This window comes from Mangifera indica, chromosome 6, assembly GCF_011075055.1.
Source record: "Mangifera indica cultivar Alphonso chromosome 6, CATAS_Mindica_2.1, whole genome shotgun sequence".
NCBI lineage: Eukaryota > Viridiplantae > Streptophyta > Magnoliopsida > Sapindales > Anacardiaceae > Mangifera > Mangifera indica.
The window spans coordinates 3097884-3117832 of NC_058142.1; the positions used below are offsets into that span (position 1 = coordinate 3097884).

A 19949-nucleotide genomic window follows, 5' to 3' on the forward strand; every position below is an offset into this window, starting at 1 on the left:
TTAAATACATATATATAATTATATTTGACAAAATTTTTTAATAAACAATTATATACACAATTTATCTTTTTATATTTATTTTATCATTTTTTCACATATATATTTCATATTTATTTTATATATTTACATTATATTATATAAAATTATAATTTTATTAAATAATATATATTTAAAAATATTTAATTTTAATAGATTTAAACTATAACTTAATTAAATCAAACCATATGATCTCTCAAATGATTAAATTTAAAAAATTATTAAACTTTTTTTCAATTTAGTTTAAAAAATCTTTCATGCCGTATCAAGCTAAAACATATACACCCCCAGTCAGGACAAAAGACACAGAATCTGAAGCCGATGGTTCAATACAAACTAATGTAAAATTTAGAAAAATTAATTTCTCAAATGACATTTGAATTGTATTTTCAATTTGCAAGAATTATTCTTATTTAGGGCCTTCATGCTAATGAAAGAGACAATAATTAGAAGCCACAAGAAAGGTAAAAGACTACATTGCAAACATGCAGCGCTCACCAACCCAAAAATACTGTCCAGTTCTCACAATAAGCAGCTACTTATTTGCCACCCTTAACTAATCTTATAATTTACAATATCAGTGGCACTAGTGATTAAGAAAGTACAAAAAAATACCAGTAACCTTCAAGGTATATTGAGTTTGATCCTAAATTTCTTGTCACCTTCTAAGGGGGCTGAAAATAATAATCTCTTCTACTTAAAAGCCTCTTATCAACATATTATACATTATAAACAGGAATCCAATAGCATCTGCCAACTGATCCTCATCCAAGAGAAAAGAGGTTCCAGTACACTGCCTGCTTCTCCATTGAATTTTATCATAACCACGGTAATTTCTATTAGGAATTGGAAATTTGGCAGAGTCCATCGAAATGGAAATATGTTTACTGTCTGCAATGTGGTACTTTAATGTTAATCCTCCAGGCAGTTTTAGTGGTGGCAGATTTAACACAACTACAAGCTCCTACTTGGTATGCCCTGTGCAGTATTTCTGTTCTGTGACATAACTCAGTCAATTGTCAATCATCAGCAAACATATATATAATGTCTGGTTTGGGATGGTTTCCACTATAAACTTAAGGGGAACTGAGTTCTATACGATCAGTCATTTATACCACTCGAACCCATGTTCCACCACACATTGGGCAGCCGAATGCCCAGCGGCTGATCCACCAAGCCTCTCGATCATTTTGATTAGGTGGATTAGTGGCACCTGGTGAAGCAAAAGCTGAAGTCTGACGCAAACATCTTATACACTGCATCACAGAGTAATCAAGCTTATGAGACAGATTTAAGGACTACAACAAAAAAGAAAGAAAAGGAAACACAAGCAGCATACACAAAGAGGTTTTGGTTAGCACTTTGATCACCAGAAGTTTTGAAAGTATAGTGAGATATATCAAAGAAAAGCAGCACAGCATCTATTTACTCAGGAGTCTAAAAATATACTAAAGGGGCGTTTGGTTTCTGTATATAAAGATTACATTGGTAATTTATCTTTTATTCCCTTGTTTGATTTACTAGTAATAAAATATTAAAGTAATCTTCTATTAATAATACTGACGTGACAGGTAATATAAGTGATAATCTGATTATCACCTTCACCTTAGGTATTTAATGATTACCAAGGTAATCTTGATTTTATTATTATTTATTAATTTTTTGAGAAAAATAAATTTATTTTTAATTAATATGACAAATAATATAAAAATATTTAAAAATAATTATATTTAAGGGCATTTAAGTAAAATAATTTACTAGTAATCTTTTATTACCTTTAACCAAACATAATAATTATTTATACCTACTAAATTTTATCAAACATAGTAATTATTTATACTCAGTAATTTTTTAAGTAATCTATCTTCAAAGTAATCTTTCTATTTTGATAATAAAACATTACCCAAACCAAACGCCCACTAAAGTCTAAATTCATCAGCATCTGATACAGATGACACTCAAACCAAAAACCTTCAGACTAAGGATCAGGTAATATTTAATTTTAAGAAATGAAAGGTAATTATTCTTCCTTAAGAATAAACACAGATGAAAACCTAACATATCATGACTGACATTATCTTAAGGCATACACACTTGAATCAGTACCCCTAACCGCAGATTTTTGCACAGTTAACCAAAATAGAATTATACTTAAAACAAAAACAGCATCATTAAATATTCAATAGTTAAAATATCAAAAGAACAGAACCAAGGTGAAGGAAACTTCGTCTCATACCTTGTACCAAACCCCTTCAAGACCAGTCTTCCACACTGCTGTAACAACATCCCTTCTAGATCCCATAATCCCCAGATAGGCCCCCAAGCCCACAGAAGTATTCAAGCCAAAAGCTGCATCTCTTTCAGACATTCGACGCTTCCTTGGCCACAGTCCATGTGCACCATAATAAATGTCATAATTTCCAAGTGAGTTGACTTCATGTGGATCTACTAGCCTGGGAGTATCATCTACAGGGCCCATATCATCTGGATCAGACCATGGCCCCCCAAACATATTCCTCCTGTGCCACTCTTCAGCTGGCGGGTGGAGCTCTAACTCACGAAGTAATAGTCCAGCAGCATCTGCACCTCGAGGCCGAGGCATGTTCTGTGTAAAAAACAATTGAGACAGAACATAGAAGCTCAGAGAAGCGTAATCCATGATAACAAAAGAAAAATAAATTCCAATAATTTCAACAAATAAGCATCACATAAGAACTAGGACAAATTAAGGTCATAGTCTTAATCGAGCATACACGGGAAAGAAATGCAAGATTTGATACATAAAACATATACAAATGATCAGAATTACAAAAATACATATCAACTAAAAGTGGGACAAAATTTAAAGACAAAACCTCCCTTGCATTATTTAGAACACAATGCAACTAAGGTAGCCAATTTGCCTCATCAGTTTAAGCACGTTCACTTGTCTTTAACAGACAAATGCCCTCTTGCAGTACAGTGCAGTACAATTTTTACCCTACCTAGATGTGTGTGTGTGAGAGAGAGAGAGAGAGAGAGAGAAACTAGATAGTGTTTGGAACGATTATAGGTTATCATTTCTAGTCATAATTGGTTTGAACAAATTTAAAATATATAAATTAGATACCTGCATATGTGGACCAAGAGACGCTTCTACAACTTCAGGCAATACAGTATAATTGCCATCAATATAATGCAGCCGCACCTGGATATTGCTGCTCCCCACCTGAGAAACTGGTAATGGGTGTAGTGAAGCTGCTGTACGTCGACAAAGATCCATAAGTATGAGAAAAAGGACCTTCACCTGCGTAATACCAACATATCGACTTCTTTAGGTCAAACCTGGGGGCTCCGGTCTCAATTGATTCTTTGTGTAAAGGATTATCAAAATTATCAATGATATCAAAGACAGCTTATGCAAAAATTGAAGCTACTGATGTAATATACAAACATTTAGTTTAGAAACCACAAGAAAGCAAAAAAGAATCTGTATCGACCTCCTCAAATGTGTATCCTTGACCTGCATTACCCGAACCCAATTTTGGCCGGCTTGCAGGACCTTCTTCACTCCCTTTTGCACCAGGTATGGTCTGACCAGTTCTAGTTAACTGACCTTCATCCAACCTGACCATGGCAGAGGCAGGTTTGGAAGAAACAGAATTGATCTCCTCCACTTTGCCAGGACCTCCTGGCTGGGGTTTTTGCATATTTGCATCAGTATTTCTTTGTGCACCAGCGAAAAGGCGAGTTTGTTGAGTTCGTCGAAAGAAAAAACAGAAAAGCAGAAGTTGACATAATCTATGAAGGAAATGGCAGTCCCCAATGAGTCGAACAGCAGGTGTTCCAGGAAAAGTTCCAGTGTTAATGCTTATTGGCATAAAGGAAGATGGACCACTAATGGTGTTTGAGGTTGAGTTAGACACTCCATCGTTGGTGCTACTAATCTTAGCAATAGCACCTTGTACCCAAGCTTGCATCTGGGTGCTTCCAGTGGAACTTGCTGTACCACTTTGACCAGCTGTATGATATGTCATTATAACATTAGAAGAAGTATTCATTCTAACAATGAGACTATAAAAAAAGTAAGAAATAGATTAAAATAACTCAGACTAGTTGCTTATTTCTAGTGATTTCATCAGGAGACAATGTCTGAAGCAGGACCAAATGTATTAAGATTGACTGGAATTCAGTCTATTCAAATCAAGAGAGGTTATAGAATTTGAAATTTTCTTTGGAAAGAATCCAAACATCGCAAGATAAGTTTCAACTGCTACCATTAAACGTGTACTATTGATTGCATACTGACCCTGACTTGTCGCAGGAGATGCTGAATTTTGAGTAGGACTAGCCACCATACTGCGATTGCTGCCAGTTCCTGCATTAACAGCATGGCTAGCCAATGTGCGACAGAAGCTTGCATAACGCCGCAAGCGTGTGATAAAATGTGAAGCTAGATCCAAAATAGCATCAACATAAGCCTGCATTACATTTTCACAATAAGTTTAGCCAAACAAGTCAACATTTCAAAATCACTCAACTCAATTAAGTTTTAACCCAGACCAAGTCAGAACATCTTCAACAACATTTTTTTAAAAAATAACCCGTGATACTACAGGAGATGTGAGCAGATTAGGAGGGATACCTTACACCAGCCCAATGACAATGGCAAGGATTTGAGCATTATAGACAAGCCTAAAGTAGCTGGCATATAAATTGTTTGGTTGGCATCAGTTTCCAGCTATAACAGCTGGGACATTAGCTCAATTACACATCCATTATACAGCCTTTACTAAACTAAGATACATAACTTAAGAGGAATAGTTAAGGAAAAATGCTAGCCACAAAACAGTTGCCATACAATAACAGTCCCCACACAACTGGAACCAAATGGGTTCAGCACAAAGTCATGACTGGAAGCATCAGCTCAAATTCACTACCAAAAAATTAATTCTACAGGACCAAAATGTGAATACTCATGACAGAAAGACAATTAGAGCAAACAGATGACCTGAACACTCGGAACAAGGGCAGGTTCAACAGCCATTGCTTCAGGATCAATGGTGGATAGTGTATCACTAGTGGCCTGCCATGGCTCAGCCACCAAAGCTGAAGGATTTAATAAAGCTGACTCAATTCCTTTTCCCAGCATATCCAGCAGCAACCTTGCTTGCATGTCTAAAACCATTGCCCTAACTTCTTGAGCATTAGTACCTTCCAGTAGCCTGCATTTTATCCTATCCAGACTCTGCAAATTACCAAAAAAAAAAAAGCTTACTTACCCAAAGAAGTAAAACCAGTCAACAAAAATTTAGACCTAAAAGAAAAAATTTTGTTAGAAATCTTGAGCCTTTTAAAATTTGAGTACAGATCAACATCTTTACTAATTATGGGTTCTAATGTGTTTTTGGTTCTAATTGTTAAAATGATTTAAGTCAATCTAATAGGAACCTAACTCAAATATTATTAATATTGAAAGAAATAGTGTTGGCAACAAGAGGTGCCAACTCCTCCCAAAGGCAAATAAAAGTGCATTTCCCCTCCCAATCAGCCAAAGGCCGCTCAAATTACCCAAATAACAATAATCTTATATATAATATCCTAATCTTATCCTAAGATTAAATATCTTATCCTAATAATATTTGTTATACTAATCAATTAATATTATTATTATTATTATTATTTATTAAGTCCTAACACAGTCTAACTTGAATACCCATTAAATTATATACTCTTTCAATTATCTTTTTCTTCCCAATGTGGAGCATATATTCCAGCACTCCCCCTCAAGTGCAATTTGGCTACCAGTTGACACTTACCATACATGGGGGTGGCACATCTAAACTTAAATATGACTCCTTGGCTCAATACAAAACAGGGTCTACGTCTTCTTGGCTAGCTCAACTAAACTTAGGTTTGTCTCTTTTTGACTCAACCCATGGGTCCATCTAGGTTTTAACCAAGAGGTGTGGCTTCTTTCAGCTTAGCCCACCATGCTTAAACAGGTCTTGGATCAACAAGCTTTGATAACATGTTAAAAATCTTGGGCCCTTTAAACTTGGAGTGCAAATCAACATCTTTATTAATTGTTGGCTTTAACATGTTTTGCGTTCCAATTGTTAAAATGACTTAAGTCAATATAATTTGGATACCCATTACATTATATACCTTTACATTTTTTTTCTTCCCGATATGGGTAATATATTCCAACAAATCCAATAATGCATAAACTATCATTAAAATGGCTCTCACCACTGCCCTAAAACCCCAAAATAATGCATTGCATGGCCATTGGCATAATATGCCAGTTTGATTAATAAATAGGCCTGTCAAAGGCTAATACAAATCTTGAGCCTCACTAATCAGATTAAGTTTTTTGGTGAAGTACACTTTATCTAATTCGGTAATGATTTAGTTAAATTACGATAAGTTGCATATGTTGATGTGGTTGTAGTACATTCACCCATGTACCTTGAGCAAGAGGGGACATTTCAAACCTTAGATATTTATGCTGGGTTCCTATTATCAACTTAAGCTTTGAAATAAATCAGTAACATAACCAAAGTACTCTAGATGATATTGAACTTATGCAACAGAGGAACAGAATTAGAAAATAAATGAGCAAGAGAGAGATTGCAGAAGACCAAGAAACATACAGGGCCATATTGTTGCCTGTGTTGAATAGAAGGAAGAGAATGAAAATCCGAATCCAATACAGCAATGACACTGTTCAGTGAAACTGAAACATAAGAAGGAAAATATCATCAAAAAGAGGTGCCAATAGTTGCTACAAATACTTTTTCCCCTGAAGACAGCATAAATGAAGGAAAATAAATCATTCTGCGACTTTTAGAAGAATAAGGTGCTTTTAATTGCTCTTTGTCAATATCACACAACATGAAAATTATGGCAAGTCTAAACAATATTTACCAATGCCATCCTCGGCAGCACTCTGAGTACAGCCAACAGCATCCCACCAATCCACATTAACCAAAAGGCTCCACCAAAACCTGCTCACAAAAATACATAAACAACATCACCAAGTTTGACATTAAAATGACAGTAATCCATTAAGTATTTAACAAAGGTATAGTTTGGTGTTTAAAAAAACAATCAAAAGTTCTAGACATGGCAACAGAAATGCCAGGTCATCACAAGTATGCATAAAGATAACATTGCTATAAAATTTAATTAGCAAATAATCAACAGTGACTTTTCCAAATTCATAATTTTTGGTACATATTAATATATTTGCCACATCTAATGAGTGTTATTGAAGTTCAAAAATAGATACAAACATTAAAACAGGTTATACATATTTACTTATCCATTCAATATAATCTAGAGAGAAGGATAACCAAAAAAAACCTCCTACCAGGTTCCAATAGCTACTTCATTTATATTGCAAAGTACCTCTCAGCAATTGCACGTTCCCATGTTGATGAGTTGGTCTTCACTTGACTACTCATGATAGCAGGTGGGAGAACACGAATTATTTTCAATATGGTGCAGTCCTTGCTAGTGTCATGCCAAACAGATGCTGAACAGCAGCTTGTGGAAGAAAAGGCAGGCGCTGCTATTGCAGATCCAACATTAATCTGGTAGTTATCCACAGGTGCAAAGTTTGGACCAGAAAAAATATGGACCCCACCACGTAGAAGGGCAATAGCAATTTCACCACCATGGGCTGAATAAACAATTCTAGCAAGTGTTCTGACATCACTTGGTAAATCAAAGGGATCAAAACTGACTCTTTTTGCCTTTTCCACACCAGAATCAATTGCATTTCTGACACCAGAGGTCCCTCCTGCAGCTGATTGATAAATCTTATAATCATTAGTTGGTGGTATGCTTGTATCTACTTTGGACACCCAAACGGTTTGCATGGGTGCCTGCCCACCAAAACTAGAAGTAGGATTTCCAAATATTTGATGAAGAACAACTCGCTGAAGTGAAGATTCCCACCGTTGAACCCTCCACCCTGTGATTGAAGGACCCTCATCGGGATCATACGGCGACATGTATTGTCCTGTCACAAATCAACTTCACTATTAGTTCCATGGAATCTATTCATCTCTAGATATTTTACAAAATTCAACTCCAAAAATAAAATACAAGTCAGGCCTAGAATTTTTCCATGCCTATAGAAAATGTTTTCAGGTAAGGATTTGCTCTATTAGATCAGAATTCAGACAAGAAATCCAAATATGGATGCATCAAAAGGGAAGTTATAGATGAATTTACATGTTGACTAGGATTACACTTGTACGCAGCAACAAAAGGTTTACACAAGCAAAAGCAGAATTCCAACAGAAAGAGAAAATATCATCATAGGAGTGATGGAATCCAAAAAAGTTGTAAAAGAAATTTTACACATAGAAAGATAAATGAAAGACACGTAAACAATGCAGGAAAATCTATTTGTTTATTCTCTCCATCTAGCTTAAATTTTTATGGATTTCTGTGTATCAGAAAAACAAGAGACAAAATATTGGTGAAGTGAGAATCTATTTGAGATTATGCATGGGAAATTTTGAAAATACAACATGGATACCAGACTATAGAAAATGATATCAGACTACAGAAAATGCCGCTGGTAGACCAACAATGACAATTTCTACCCTTAAAACTAGCTAACAGGAAAGCAAAAAGAGAGAGAGAGATATAGGTGCCAATGGCATTCCAATTGGCAATGCATGTCCTGATCCCAGGAACACTGCAATAATATATGAAATGAATATTTGATCTATGTGCCATTGCAATACATGGAAAAGCATATATGAAAACCCTAGTAAGGAAAGGATATAGAAGAAATCAAAATAGAATAGTCCAATAAATTGCAGTTTTGTATGAAAGCTCTCAGGTGATGCATGTTGAGGGCAAAAAATATGTAGAGGAGCAAACAAGATCATACATACGACGGCAATATGCAACTGAAAAAAGAAATTATCAACAAAAATACATGCCCCAGATAAAAACGACTGAAAATTGAAATCAGAAATAAGTTTTAAGGCAAGAAAATAGATAAGTACCCTCAACTATAACAACAGCAATCACAGAACCACCACGAGTTGGATCAAAGGCAACTGCAGTCACTCCAGAACCCCATGTAGTAGTTGCTGCAGATTGAGCTGCAGCCTCAGGACTCACATACGCTGAAAAGTTTGAAACTGGCGAACAATGAAGGGATACGGCATCACTAAAGTCTTGATCTGTCGACTTTCCCTTTTGCTTAGCTTCAGACAATAAGTACTCTTGCCAGCTGAACAAATATGCAGCCAAAGGGGCAAAACCAGCCCATTTGGGCGGTTTGATGGAAGGTGGAACCTCACTGCCAGTACTTGTCTTTGGAGTTGCATGAAATTCATTCCCTAGGCCAGGAGTGACCTCCCAAACAACAATAGTAGAAGGATTAACAATTGGAACACCTGCCACATGCATGGCACCGCTGTCTGTTATTATAGCATCTGCAGCCATGATCCCACTAGGCCCGGCACCCAAAAGTCCTTTGCTTGTGGAAAACCACTTTGATGATGAACTATTTTGACTAGGAGGCCAGTGGGACCAGTGAAGCTGTACAGAGCCTGATGAGAAAACAGAGCAAACGCAGAGAAAATTGGGCCACCTATCTGAAGTGAAAACCAGGTGTTTCATCAGCACAACACTGACTGCTATTCAAGTGAAAAATTTTATTTTATGAAAATGAAAAGCATTAGAACAATGGAAACATTATTATCATAATAAGCTGTCTAGAAACTGGACTAGCAACATAAGTCTTGTGCAGTGTTCATGATTACTAACCTCAGAAATCAATCCTAAGTAATGAACATAACGGTTATTTTTGTTTAGAAAGGAATAACAGAAAGTGAAAACCCTATTATTTTGTTTAGAGAGGATATATTGTTTATTTTTCTCTAAATTTGTATGATATGCTTTATAACTATAAAGCCATAAACATATATCTGCCATCCACAGCATCATCAACAAAAGGAAAAGACAAAAGATTAGCAACATGAAGATTCACCAACTAAAAACCAAAAGGAAGTTTCTATATACAAAGTCAAGCAACAACATCTCCTAAAACTATTATGACAGGACTGTTGAAATAACTTTCTGGTAACAACTGCAGTGCAATCTGATCCAAGTCATTCACAAAGTAACAGTTGGATGTGAACTGATATATCCAGATGTAAAATGCTAGTCAAAACTCAAACCAATAACCAGAACCCACAGTTTAATCAGAGATTGCAAACCAGACCTAAAACATCCTGTGCATGATTAGTGTAAACAATATTGAAGCAAAAGGAACCAAACCTGAAGTTTGAGACTGTTGTGAAAGAAATTTTTCTTCAAAAAATGATTTTGAGTTAGAAGCCCCAGCAGATTTTGAGGAAAGCCACCTATACTGATCACAAAAACAGATAAAACAAAGCCAAAAGTGCTTAAGATAAAACAGGAGCAAGATATATTTAGTTTTCAGACATCAGATGAGCAGAAGACATAGACAAACACATACTGGAGACACCCCTGAGAGCCACTTTGTAACGACTGCAATATCCTGTCGCCATTCATGCTCACGCTGCCAGCAGCTAGCATCACGTACCAGATTGGCTGCCCCCTACATATACAAACACTAGTATGCTTAAAAACAACTTATGACCAAGAGGCAACTAATATCTAACCTTGTTTCATTGCACCAAAAGGAAAAAAAGAAAAGAAAAGAAAAGAAAAGGAAGCATGTAAAGAACTAGTGCATTGTAAGGCATCTTATAAAAAGTATTCAAGGAACTGGTCCAGCAGGGCTAGCTTACATGAGAAGGCTGAGTCCAGATGGTTATCCGCCCATGGAAATTAGCTATTAATAAGGCACGGGGGCATGAAGTAGGAGACCATTCAATAAACTGAACAGAATCACGAGGAGAATCTGCAAAAAGTATTCAAAGAAACTAAATAATATTGATACTTAACCGAAGAGAGAAACAACGCTTCAGCAAAGAGTGTGAAAATCTACAAGTAACATGAATTGTAGCCAGTACATTAAATGACATCCTAAACACATAACCATTTGGTAGAGATTGTTCAATGTATATATGTATTCCATTTACTTAAGAACAACAACGTCTTAAATAATAAAATATGTATTCAAATCATAGGAGAAAACAGTCTCCAAACCATACTAAGTTAAACAAAAAGAACACTCAGTTCACCCAAAAACAACATTGTATAATAAGCTCAAAACTAGAATAACAATAAAAACATCAGGAAACATAAAATTACCTGCTATAACATTGAATACTGCACACTCAGTAGGTCGCTCAGGTATCACAATATGTATGGGAATCCAAAATGGTGGATTGGCATTAGAACTAGAAAACAAAACATCATAGAAGACCAATTATAATCATCCTTCAACGTTTAGTAAGGTCAACACAGGAACTCCATTTATCTGAGACACAAAATCTAACTCCAAAGCAATTGAAAAAGGGAAAGGAACAAAACACAAAGTACCTCGGAATTCTGGCACAAGTTTCAGATGCACAAGCTATGGCATTCAATTTACCACACCAAGCAACAGCGCTGAAAGTACAAAAATTGATCAAATCCACAGGAACGATTAACCCAATTCAACAAGTTAAAAAAAACCCAAAAACGATATTACCTAAAATTTCGACACAATTCAGGCACGCTCATTTTATGCTGTAAATTAGACCTGGGCTGTTTAAGCCGAATACAAAACACAGTAGCCGGATTTACCGAATCCTCCTCCATCGGATCCTCCGGTTTCACACCCACTTCTTCCTCAGCACCGCCAGCACTAACAGTCTCCGCCTTCTCCAGAACAGCAGAAACTTTCACAGCCGCATCGACAGACTGACCCACAACGGGCTCCTCGTCAGCTTCCTTGGTGGGAGTAGTAATGTTATTATTACTATTATTGTTATTGGGAGTAGTAGTAGTAGTAGTAGTAGTAGTAGAAGTCATTGTGACAGAAACCCTAATTTATAATTAAAAAAAAAAAGAGTAGAGAGAGGGGGGAAGAGAGAGAGGGAATGTGAAGTGTGTAGTGTGAGTGGTGGAGCAAAAGTCACAAGTGAAGGCGACAGATAACACTGTAGAGAGAGTGAGTGGGGTTCTTGTGGGTGCGATTTGAATATTTTTGGCCTTTTTAGGGTTCGAGCAGACTCATCAGGAGACAAAGGAGTGTTTAAGAGATTCCCGGTGTTGAATTTGATTTTTTTATTTCGTATTTTCTCTCTGCGCCGTGTTGCTGTGGGTTTTGGCTATTGGGTGATTTGCTCTCCTTTTTTCCAAGTTCCTCACCGTTTACCTTCTCTGTCCTAACTTTTCAAACTCCTTGATGGGGAGTTGATAAGAATCGAAGCAAATTCCAACTTCTCTTCATTTTTAATTCAAATAAAAATAATTAAATTTAAATTTATTATACTAAAATTAAAAATAGATTAAGTTTAATTTTATTTAACATAAATTTAAAATTTAAAATTATAATTCAAATTTATAATTTATTAATAAAATAATATTATTTTATTTAATAATAAATAAAATACCATCATTTTATAAATAAATAATAAATTTTCATCATAAATCCAAACTATAAATTTAAATTAAACTCAAATTATAAATTTGAATTGAATTTGAGTTAAACTAAACAAAACATGTAATAACTCAAGTTCAATTTAATTTGAAAATGAACTAAATTTTTTAAATTAAACCGAACCAACTCACTTTAAATTCAACTTTATTTTTAATATTCAATTCAAATTTATTCAATTTAGTATAAAATTTTATTGAAAAATTATCTACGAGCTCGACTATTAAGGATGAATAAGCAATGAGTTAAGCATTGAGATTCTTGACATGGAAACAAAAGCCAAGTATTCAAATATTGGGACATAAATTTCTATGTAGTCTTAGTCTTTGTGATGAGCTAAAGCCAGCAAAAAAGTTTGTGAAGTCGTCATACTCTGCTTTTGGGCAACATTTGACTAAACCAGCAACAAAACAACGAGTCAAAGTTAACAACAATAATGGACTGTTAAGTGGGCAAAGGCCTAATAATGTAAGCCTTGAATATTAAATATTTGCACAAATACCAAGTGTGCCAAATGTTGGACAATCTGAAATTCATTAGATTTTAGTCCATGGACAAGGGCTTGCGCACATGTGATGAATTGGACTGTACTAATTTCTTTGATAGAATTGAGAGTAGTAGAACTACTAGTAATTAGGAATATGTGTCTCTCCATAACTAAGAGGGATTTGGGTTAATTTTTGTTAAAGGATGGTGGCCGTTTGAATAGGAAATGGGTTTGATAATGGTCTATGTTTAGTACAAATAAACAATGGGTTAGATGCCTGTTGAGGCCATATTTAAAATGGGCCAAACGTTTGTCCAAAGAAAAGGTAGAGAGCATGTATTCAGTCTGTACAAAAAGAGTAAAGAGAAAGAAGAGCGCTTATTGGCCTTTCCAGGCTCAAGATAAAGAAATTGTCCTTCTTGAAATGTGATGGTACAATGGAGAAGTAGCAATAAACTAAGTTGGTGTGTAGATATTTTGCATGGTCTTTATTAGATTTTTTTTTCCTTATGTTTTGTGTAGGGTTGACCTTCAACATGGATCTTCGACTAGTCTCTATCCAAATAAAAAAAAAAAAATGGTTAAGGTCTTTGTAATCAAAGACAAGAGTAAAAATGGTTTGCCCTTCATATATTTTGAATTATTATGAATATGTCCCGATATTTAATAATTATTATATTATTTTTTTACGATGATGGAAGAGAAAGAGGAAGAAAAAGAGAGAGAAATTTTCCTGTAAAAAGGAGATATGAATTCTTTATTAACCGAGTATAAAAGATGAAATAAATATGAGAAGTTGTCTCCTCTATAATGGTAGAGATGAGAATTAGGGTATTCAACCCCCACTTTACTTTGTTGTCCCAAGTTATGTGCATTCTACAATCATTAGGGATTTTTTAAGATTATATAACGATATTGAATAGAAAAATTAGTGTTTGATATCCTAAAGGGTAATTTAAATGATTAAATATGAAATCCCTAAATAGTTCTAAGAAGAATTGGGTTTGAGACTTTCTTAAATTATTCGGTATAGTGATTTTGGAGTTAATTACTAAACCCCTAGTTGAGACATAATTAATAGAATTTATTGATAAGTTTTAAGGGTTAGATTCTTATTTTTGAAATAGTATAGATAGATGTAGACTCATAAATGTATCTCTAAACATAAATAATAATAATAAAGAAATATTTTGTGTATAAATAATAATGCATCATCATATAGATTGAATACTAAATATATTATTATTTATACATAAAATTATACGTATAATTTTATTAATAATAATAATATTGTTTTCAAGAACTTCTGATTTGACTCATCAACTCGAATCTAAACCACAAAAAACACAAATGACAAATGGGAGCGAGGAAGTGAATTCCTAATTGTTGACAATATCTTTCTTTACCCTATCTTTTGAGTTCCTTACATAATAATTAATCAATGACTTAATTAATCACTCTACAACTCACCCCTAGCAATAATTCTATCTCATAGTTGATAAATATTATTGAATGGCCAATGGCATTGCTTATAAAACAATTAATTAAAAACATTTAATTTAATAAAGTTGGTGACTTTTTTTTTTTTTTACCAAGAATTTCATTCGAGTCAAATTATTTTTTTGAGTCAAACTAATCATATCTAATAAATAAAAATATCTTATAATTTTTAAAGTTAAGGATGTGATTTTGACATAGTGTTTGAATTTGTTTATAACTAAACAAATCTATACTTAGAATTTAGCTTAAACGGTTAAACGAAAACTTTATCTCTCGAAAGGTCAATAGTTATGGGTTTGGTACCCAATATAGTGGTTGTAAATTTGATATTTAATAATTATGAATTTGATATATACTTATCTAATAAAGTTGTGTCATTAAAAAAAAAAAAAACCAAAAATTGGGGAAACAAGGGAGTAATAATGTATAAATGCTGCACTGCATCGACAGAAATGGGGGAACAGGGGAAGTTAGAAAAATAAATAAATAATGTAGAAATGGGAAACAGAAGTGTGAAAAACAGTCATTTTCAGGAGTGAAAACGCAGCACAGGGAGAATTAGAGGAGGAACCTGGAACCCAATCATCACGGCTGTCTTTTGAATTGTCAGATCAGATCAACGATACAAGGAAAGAAACGTCAACAACTACCGCTTCACGTTTTTAGTTTCTCATTATTATAATGACACGGTCAATCATTTATAGATTTTCATTCGTTAATATTTTACAAATTAAAACACCTCCAAAAACGAAAATAAAGCTAGAACAGAAGAAAATAAATTGATGGTCTTATTTCGACCACATGTATCCACTTATCCTTCATGTACTTGTGGAAAGGTTTATGATTCCTTAATTCTTAACTTCACTTGGTAAGTAATTTTAGCTCCTGGGTTTTGTTTTCGTTTTCGGTTTTTTTTTTTGTTTTAATCAAAGTTTAACTTCAGTTTTTTAAGGACTGATTAGAGCTGGAAATAGTGAAAATTTCTTTGTCTTTTTTAGTTGAATTTATCTTTTCAAGGGAATTGGGTTTTTTTCTCTTTTCTTGTGTGAACTTCGGTGGTTTTTGATATATACTATCATTCAATTGTTGGTACGTTAGTGCTGTGATTTTGCTGTGATGAGCTTTACTTGATGGTTAATGTTTTTGTTTACCCTTTTAGTTAATTGGGGTTTGGTGATCGGGTCATTAACTGGCTTTTCTGATTATGAACTTTGAAGTGTGTTTATAAGGTATGGCTATGTGAACTGGGAGATACCAACTAAAATCATAATACAGATATGAATTGTGGATGCTTTACTGGTTCATCTAAACGCAGGAATAGGGATGATGTGCGGCAGGCTTACGTTGGTGAAGATGGTGAGTACTTTGTTCTGGAATGATTTCTTGTGTTGAACGTCCAATCAACTTTTTATATTTAAGTTAAATGTATTTGGTTGTATGAATGCTTTCTTAAGCAATACAATTTCAATAGCATCAACATTTCATGGGTGTTTCATGACTTTATGGGGCATTTATTTTCTACACGTTTTTTAAATAGTCAATTGTTGTTGTTGGAGTAAGTTAGAGGCGTGGTTCATATTAAGTTCTATTTGACTGTTTATAAGCATAATGTTATACATTTTCGCTGGCATCAAAGGCATGAACACTCACATGTGCTATTTTCTATTATAAACTGTGTGCATAAAATTATTGTAATGCAGCTTGATGCATAACCCTTTTTAGGTGAAGTTATCTTTTTTACTAGACCCTCGGTTCTTTCTTCTTTAAAAAATCATTTGTCAACTATAAGAATGGATCTTTAGATATATGCATGTGCATCTGGTGCAAGGAAAATTGTCTTCAACCTTATTGTTTAATTAAAATTTCAGGTAAACATACCGTTAATTCAGCCAGAAAGAACAGTGGGTAGATTTGATCTTCCAACCTAACCTTAACAATTTTGACATGTTTCCTGTGTTTTCTTGTCTGTCTTTGTTCTAGATGGTAAACCAAAAGTGATTCTGATTTAAAACAGTTGTTAAGGTGCCTTTGCCAACATCTTGAAGTTTTAAGCTTTATGTTGCCCAATTATGTCAAAAGATATTTGAAAAAACCAGTTAAAGTACTTTCTTGATTCTTAATTAAATGCTTTAGCTTGTTTTAGAAGCCATTTCGGATGAGCTTCAGTTCTGAGTATTTTATCACTTTATATTTCCCTTTCTTGCTCTTTCAATTGTATGGTTTTAGCTTTGTTCTCTAAATAAATTCTTTTGTTGCTTCTCTTTTTGGTGTTGTCTAGGGCAATTTCTTGGAAATGTCAACTACTTTTATTACAAGGAATTAAGATCAGCAACGGAAGATTTTCATGTAAGAAACAAGATAGGGAGAGGAGGTTTTGGAACTGTTTACAAGGTACATCAAAAGCTACAGATAATTAACCCTAGTAGGATGAAACGTGGAAACACTATTCAATATCTTTCTGCATATTAAGCATTCACTTCTTTATGGGCTAAATTGAATTGGATCAGACGTGCCATTCCTATTTCATTTCTCTTAAAGAATTTGTATGAAATCTTGTATCCCTTGGCTTCATGCTTTCCTGCTATAACTTATGGTGGTATATCACAGGTTAAGATTGGTTTAGTCCATCTCATGTTTGCAAAACCTTTTATATGTTTTAATTTGATTGCCATATTGCAAGGGTGTCCTACAAAATGGAAAGCAAATTGCGGTGAAGACACTTTCTGCTGAGTCTAAACAGGGCGTGCATGAATTTAGAAACGAGGTCAATACTCTATCAGATGTCAAACATCCGAACCTTGTTGAGTTACTTGGGTGCTGTATTCAAGGAACCAAGAGGATACTGGTCTATGAATATGTAGAAAATGGCAGCCTTGATCATGTATTATTAGGTAAAGTCAATTGAAAGTTTAGCAGAAAACTGGAATGAAAAACTTTATCAGGAAGGTGAGGCATAATATTTTTCCTTTGCAGGTTCAAGAAACACAAATATAAAGCTAGACTGGAAAAAAAGATCTGCTATTTGTGTGGGTATTGCTAGAGGCCTTGCATTTCTTCATGAAGAAGTTGTGCCACATATTGTGCATAGAGACATCAAAGCTAGTAATATACTTCTTGACGAAGAGTTTAACCCAAAGATAGGAGACTTTGGATTGGCAAAACTTTTCCCAGATAACATCACTCACATTACCACTAGGATAGCAGGAACAACGTATGTGATCTTTCAACTCTCCAGCTATTTCCTATTTGTTTTTTGTCATTGGATATTCCTTGCTTCTGTTTAAGAGTGAAAAGAGAACGGTGATTGAGTTCCTGTCAAAACTTTTGTTGTGACAAGTGATCACTTTAGGAATTGGTTGGTTCCAGCATTATGGATCTCCATTTTATAGGTTATTTATTGGACTCCACAGATGCTTATTATGAATCAGACATCCTATTCATTCCATTATTTCTGCGGTTAAGGACACAGTTAACTCAAGCAGGATAGCTAGGCTTATGGTTTATAACATCTTAAATTGTTTTTGACATTCATAGACACAAGAAAAGAGAGTTAAAATAGATGTCAACAGAACACAAGAAAAGAGAGTTAAAATAGAGAAAATTATATATACACAAGGGAAGAAAAGTTCCATAGGGTACCCTTGAGGCTCATAGTTGAAGAATTTGATAGCATTGATGACAATAAAAGAGGAGATGGACTTTATTGATAACCTCAAGTTTTTGCACAGTGTTATCAGAAAGTAAGAACATTTACTTGTTGATGTCTCCTGTTTCTTGGACTAATACTGATGAAATTCAGAATAATGTGCTATCTGTGCAACGCATTGAAATATTCCCACTTTTTTTTTCCAATGAACCCACAGGGCCAACTTCCTTTCCTGCTCCCAAACCACATACTCATCTTGAATGGCTGCACTTTTATCGTTTTATTTTATTTTGTAAAATTATTTGCTCCTCCATTTTCATTTAACTAGCTTTCTAAGTTGGGGCATGTCAGTGGTGCGACTCAAATTTTTCCTTCCCAAGGAACATTTGTTGAGTCTCTGTGACACCCAAATCAGCAGAGCAATGTGTAGAGTAGTATTTTTGGCATCACTCAAAGCTCTTTGCATAAATTGAGGTTATAAGTGAAAAAAAATGCAAATCAACTAATGCTGTGATTTATTCTGTCCAGTGGCTATTTGGCCCCTGAGTACATATTGGGTGGACAGTTGACCATGAAGGCTGATGTTTATAGTTTTGGGGTCCTTGTGCTTGAAATAATCAGTGCCAGAAGCAGCGGAAAGGCACTCTGGATGGACAGGTCAAAACTACTTCTGGAATGGGTGAGTTGCTTTCCTTTTTCAATTTCTGCAGTTTATTGACAAATAAGTCTATCGGAGCTGCTTTTCTTTCTTTGCCATGTCCCCTTTCTTTCATATGTTTGCTTTCCGACAATTTTCCTGGTGAGGACCATTCTTCAGGAATAGATAATTTTACTGGTGATAAATTGTTTTTTAACACTTAATTTGCTGACAGTACAATTTCTTGGAGTTGAATGTTCATTTATTTTTCTTGTATTCTTGAATTACTTATTTGCAAAATAATTCTGTAGAATGATTTCCTGCTACAGGCTTGGCAGCTCTATGAAGAGGGAAAACTCTTGGAGCTGGTGGATTCAGAGATGGAAGACTTCCCGCCAGAAGATGTAATTAGATACATGAAAGTAGCTCTCTTCTGTACCCAAGGTGCAGCAAACCGAAGACCGAAGATGAGTCAGGTTGTCGAGATGCTTTCAAAGAATATTCGACTCAATGAAAAGGAACTTACAGCCCCTGGTTTTTTCCAAGATTCAGAAAGTAGTAGAGGATCTTCAAGTAAAAAATCCATGGACTCTACGATCAATCAGATGAGTTCAGTTCCAGTCACCATTACTCAGGTGACCCCTAGGTGAAGAAGTACTTTATATTCTAGCAGTCGAAACTCGGATGATAGACAAAAAGGGGAACTTCGTTTATGAGTTTTATCAGCCAAAAAGAAACAAGATAATAGAAGATAAGAGAAGAAAAAAGGACTTTAGGTTCATTAGAATGGAAGATCTATCTCCAGAGCAAGTTGATGATTTATTTGGTTTATGTGGATCATACGCAATAGCTGGTGTATTTTGTTAATGCTTTTATTGTTTTTCCTTCCTCTTGATGAGAATGAAATTAAAAATTATTTATTATTCTCAAAGTTTATGCTAATTATTTATACATTTATAATTTAAAAAAATAAGAATAAGTACCAATGAAATAGTTTTTTAATTGATAATTTTGAAATAAAATATATTGGAACAAATTATAAAAATGAAGTTAT

The 19949-nt window shown here is 34.5% G+C and overlaps 2 protein-coding genes across 5 annotated transcripts; one reads left to right on the forward strand and one right to left on the reverse strand.

Annotated features, from left to right (window-relative positions):
* Positions 1 to 417: 417 nt before the first annotated feature.
* LOC123218750 (mediator of RNA polymerase II transcription subunit 16) lies at positions 418 to 12295 on the reverse strand. 3 transcript variants are annotated; one of them, XM_044640353.1, is made up of 16 exons: positions 11675 to 12293; positions 11524 to 11592; positions 11293 to 11381; positions 10827 to 10939; positions 10532 to 10633; positions 10330 to 10420; positions 9048 to 9644; positions 7429 to 8044; positions 6946 to 7025; positions 6672 to 6754; positions 5027 to 5263; positions 4325 to 4496; positions 3516 to 4036; positions 3146 to 3322; positions 2273 to 2641; positions 418 to 1292 (listed from the first exon to the last, which is right to left on the reverse strand). In XM_044640353.1, exons 1-16 carry the CDS (start codon positions 11995 to 11997, stop codon positions 1146 to 1148), a joined length of 3786 nt encoding a protein of 1261 aa, XP_044496288.1. In that variant the 5' UTR covers positions 11998 to 12293; the 3' UTR covers positions 418 to 1145. The 3 variants fall into 3 exon arrangements, with proteins under 3 accessions (XP_044496288.1, XP_044496289.1, XP_044496290.1); XM_044640354.1 differs by lacking the exon at positions 5027 to 5263 and having other exon boundaries at positions 11675 to 12295; XM_044640355.1 differs by lacking the exons at positions 11524 to 11592; positions 11675 to 12293 and having other exon boundaries at positions 10330 to 10415; positions 11293 to 11321.
* Positions 12296 to 15140: 2845 nt separating this feature from the next.
* LOC123219293 (cold-responsive protein kinase 1-like) lies at positions 15141 to 19818 on the forward strand. 2 transcript variants are annotated; one of them, XM_044641152.1, is made up of 7 exons: positions 15141 to 15480; positions 15830 to 15968; positions 16891 to 17003; positions 17293 to 17503; positions 17586 to 17823; positions 18787 to 18937; positions 19225 to 19818. In XM_044641152.1, the coding sequence occupies exons 2-7, from the start codon at positions 15890 to 15892 to the stop codon at positions 19543 to 19545; spliced, it is 1113 nt and encodes a 370-aa protein (XP_044497087.1). In that variant the 5' UTR covers positions 15141 to 15480; positions 15830 to 15889; the 3' UTR covers positions 19546 to 19818. The 2 variants fall into 2 exon arrangements, with proteins under 2 accessions (XP_044497087.1, XP_044497089.1); XM_044641154.1 differs by having other exon boundaries at positions 15842 to 15968.
* Positions 19819 to 19949: the final 131 nt, after the last annotated feature.

Excerpts from the sequence above, each read along its gene's own strand:
- LOC123219293 (XM_044641152.1), top strand. The coding sequence starts at position 15,890 with ATGAATTGTGGATGCTTTACTGGTTCATCTAAACGCAGGAATAGGGAT. Across the intron at positions 17,824-18,786 it reads ACTAGGATAGCAGGAACAAC|TGGCTATTTGGCCCCTGAGT; the intron begins GTATGTGATCTT and ends TATTCTGTCCAG. Across the intron at positions 18,938-19,224 it reads CAAAACTACTTCTGGAATGG|GCTTGGCAGCTCTATGAAGA; the intron begins GTGAGTTGCTTT and ends TTCCTGCTACAG.
- LOC123218750 (XM_044640353.1), bottom strand. The coding sequence starts at position 11,997 with ATGACTTCTACTACTACTACTACTACTACTACTACTCCCAATAACAAT. Across the intron at positions 6,755-6,945 it reads TGCTGCCGAGGATGGCATTG|TTTCACTGAACAGTGTCATT; the intron begins GTAAATATTGTT and ends CTTATGTTTCAG. Across the intron at positions 4,497-5,026 it reads CCCTTGTTCCGAGTGTTCAG|GCTTATGTTGATGCTATTTT; the intron begins GTCATCTGTTTG and ends AATGTAATGCAG.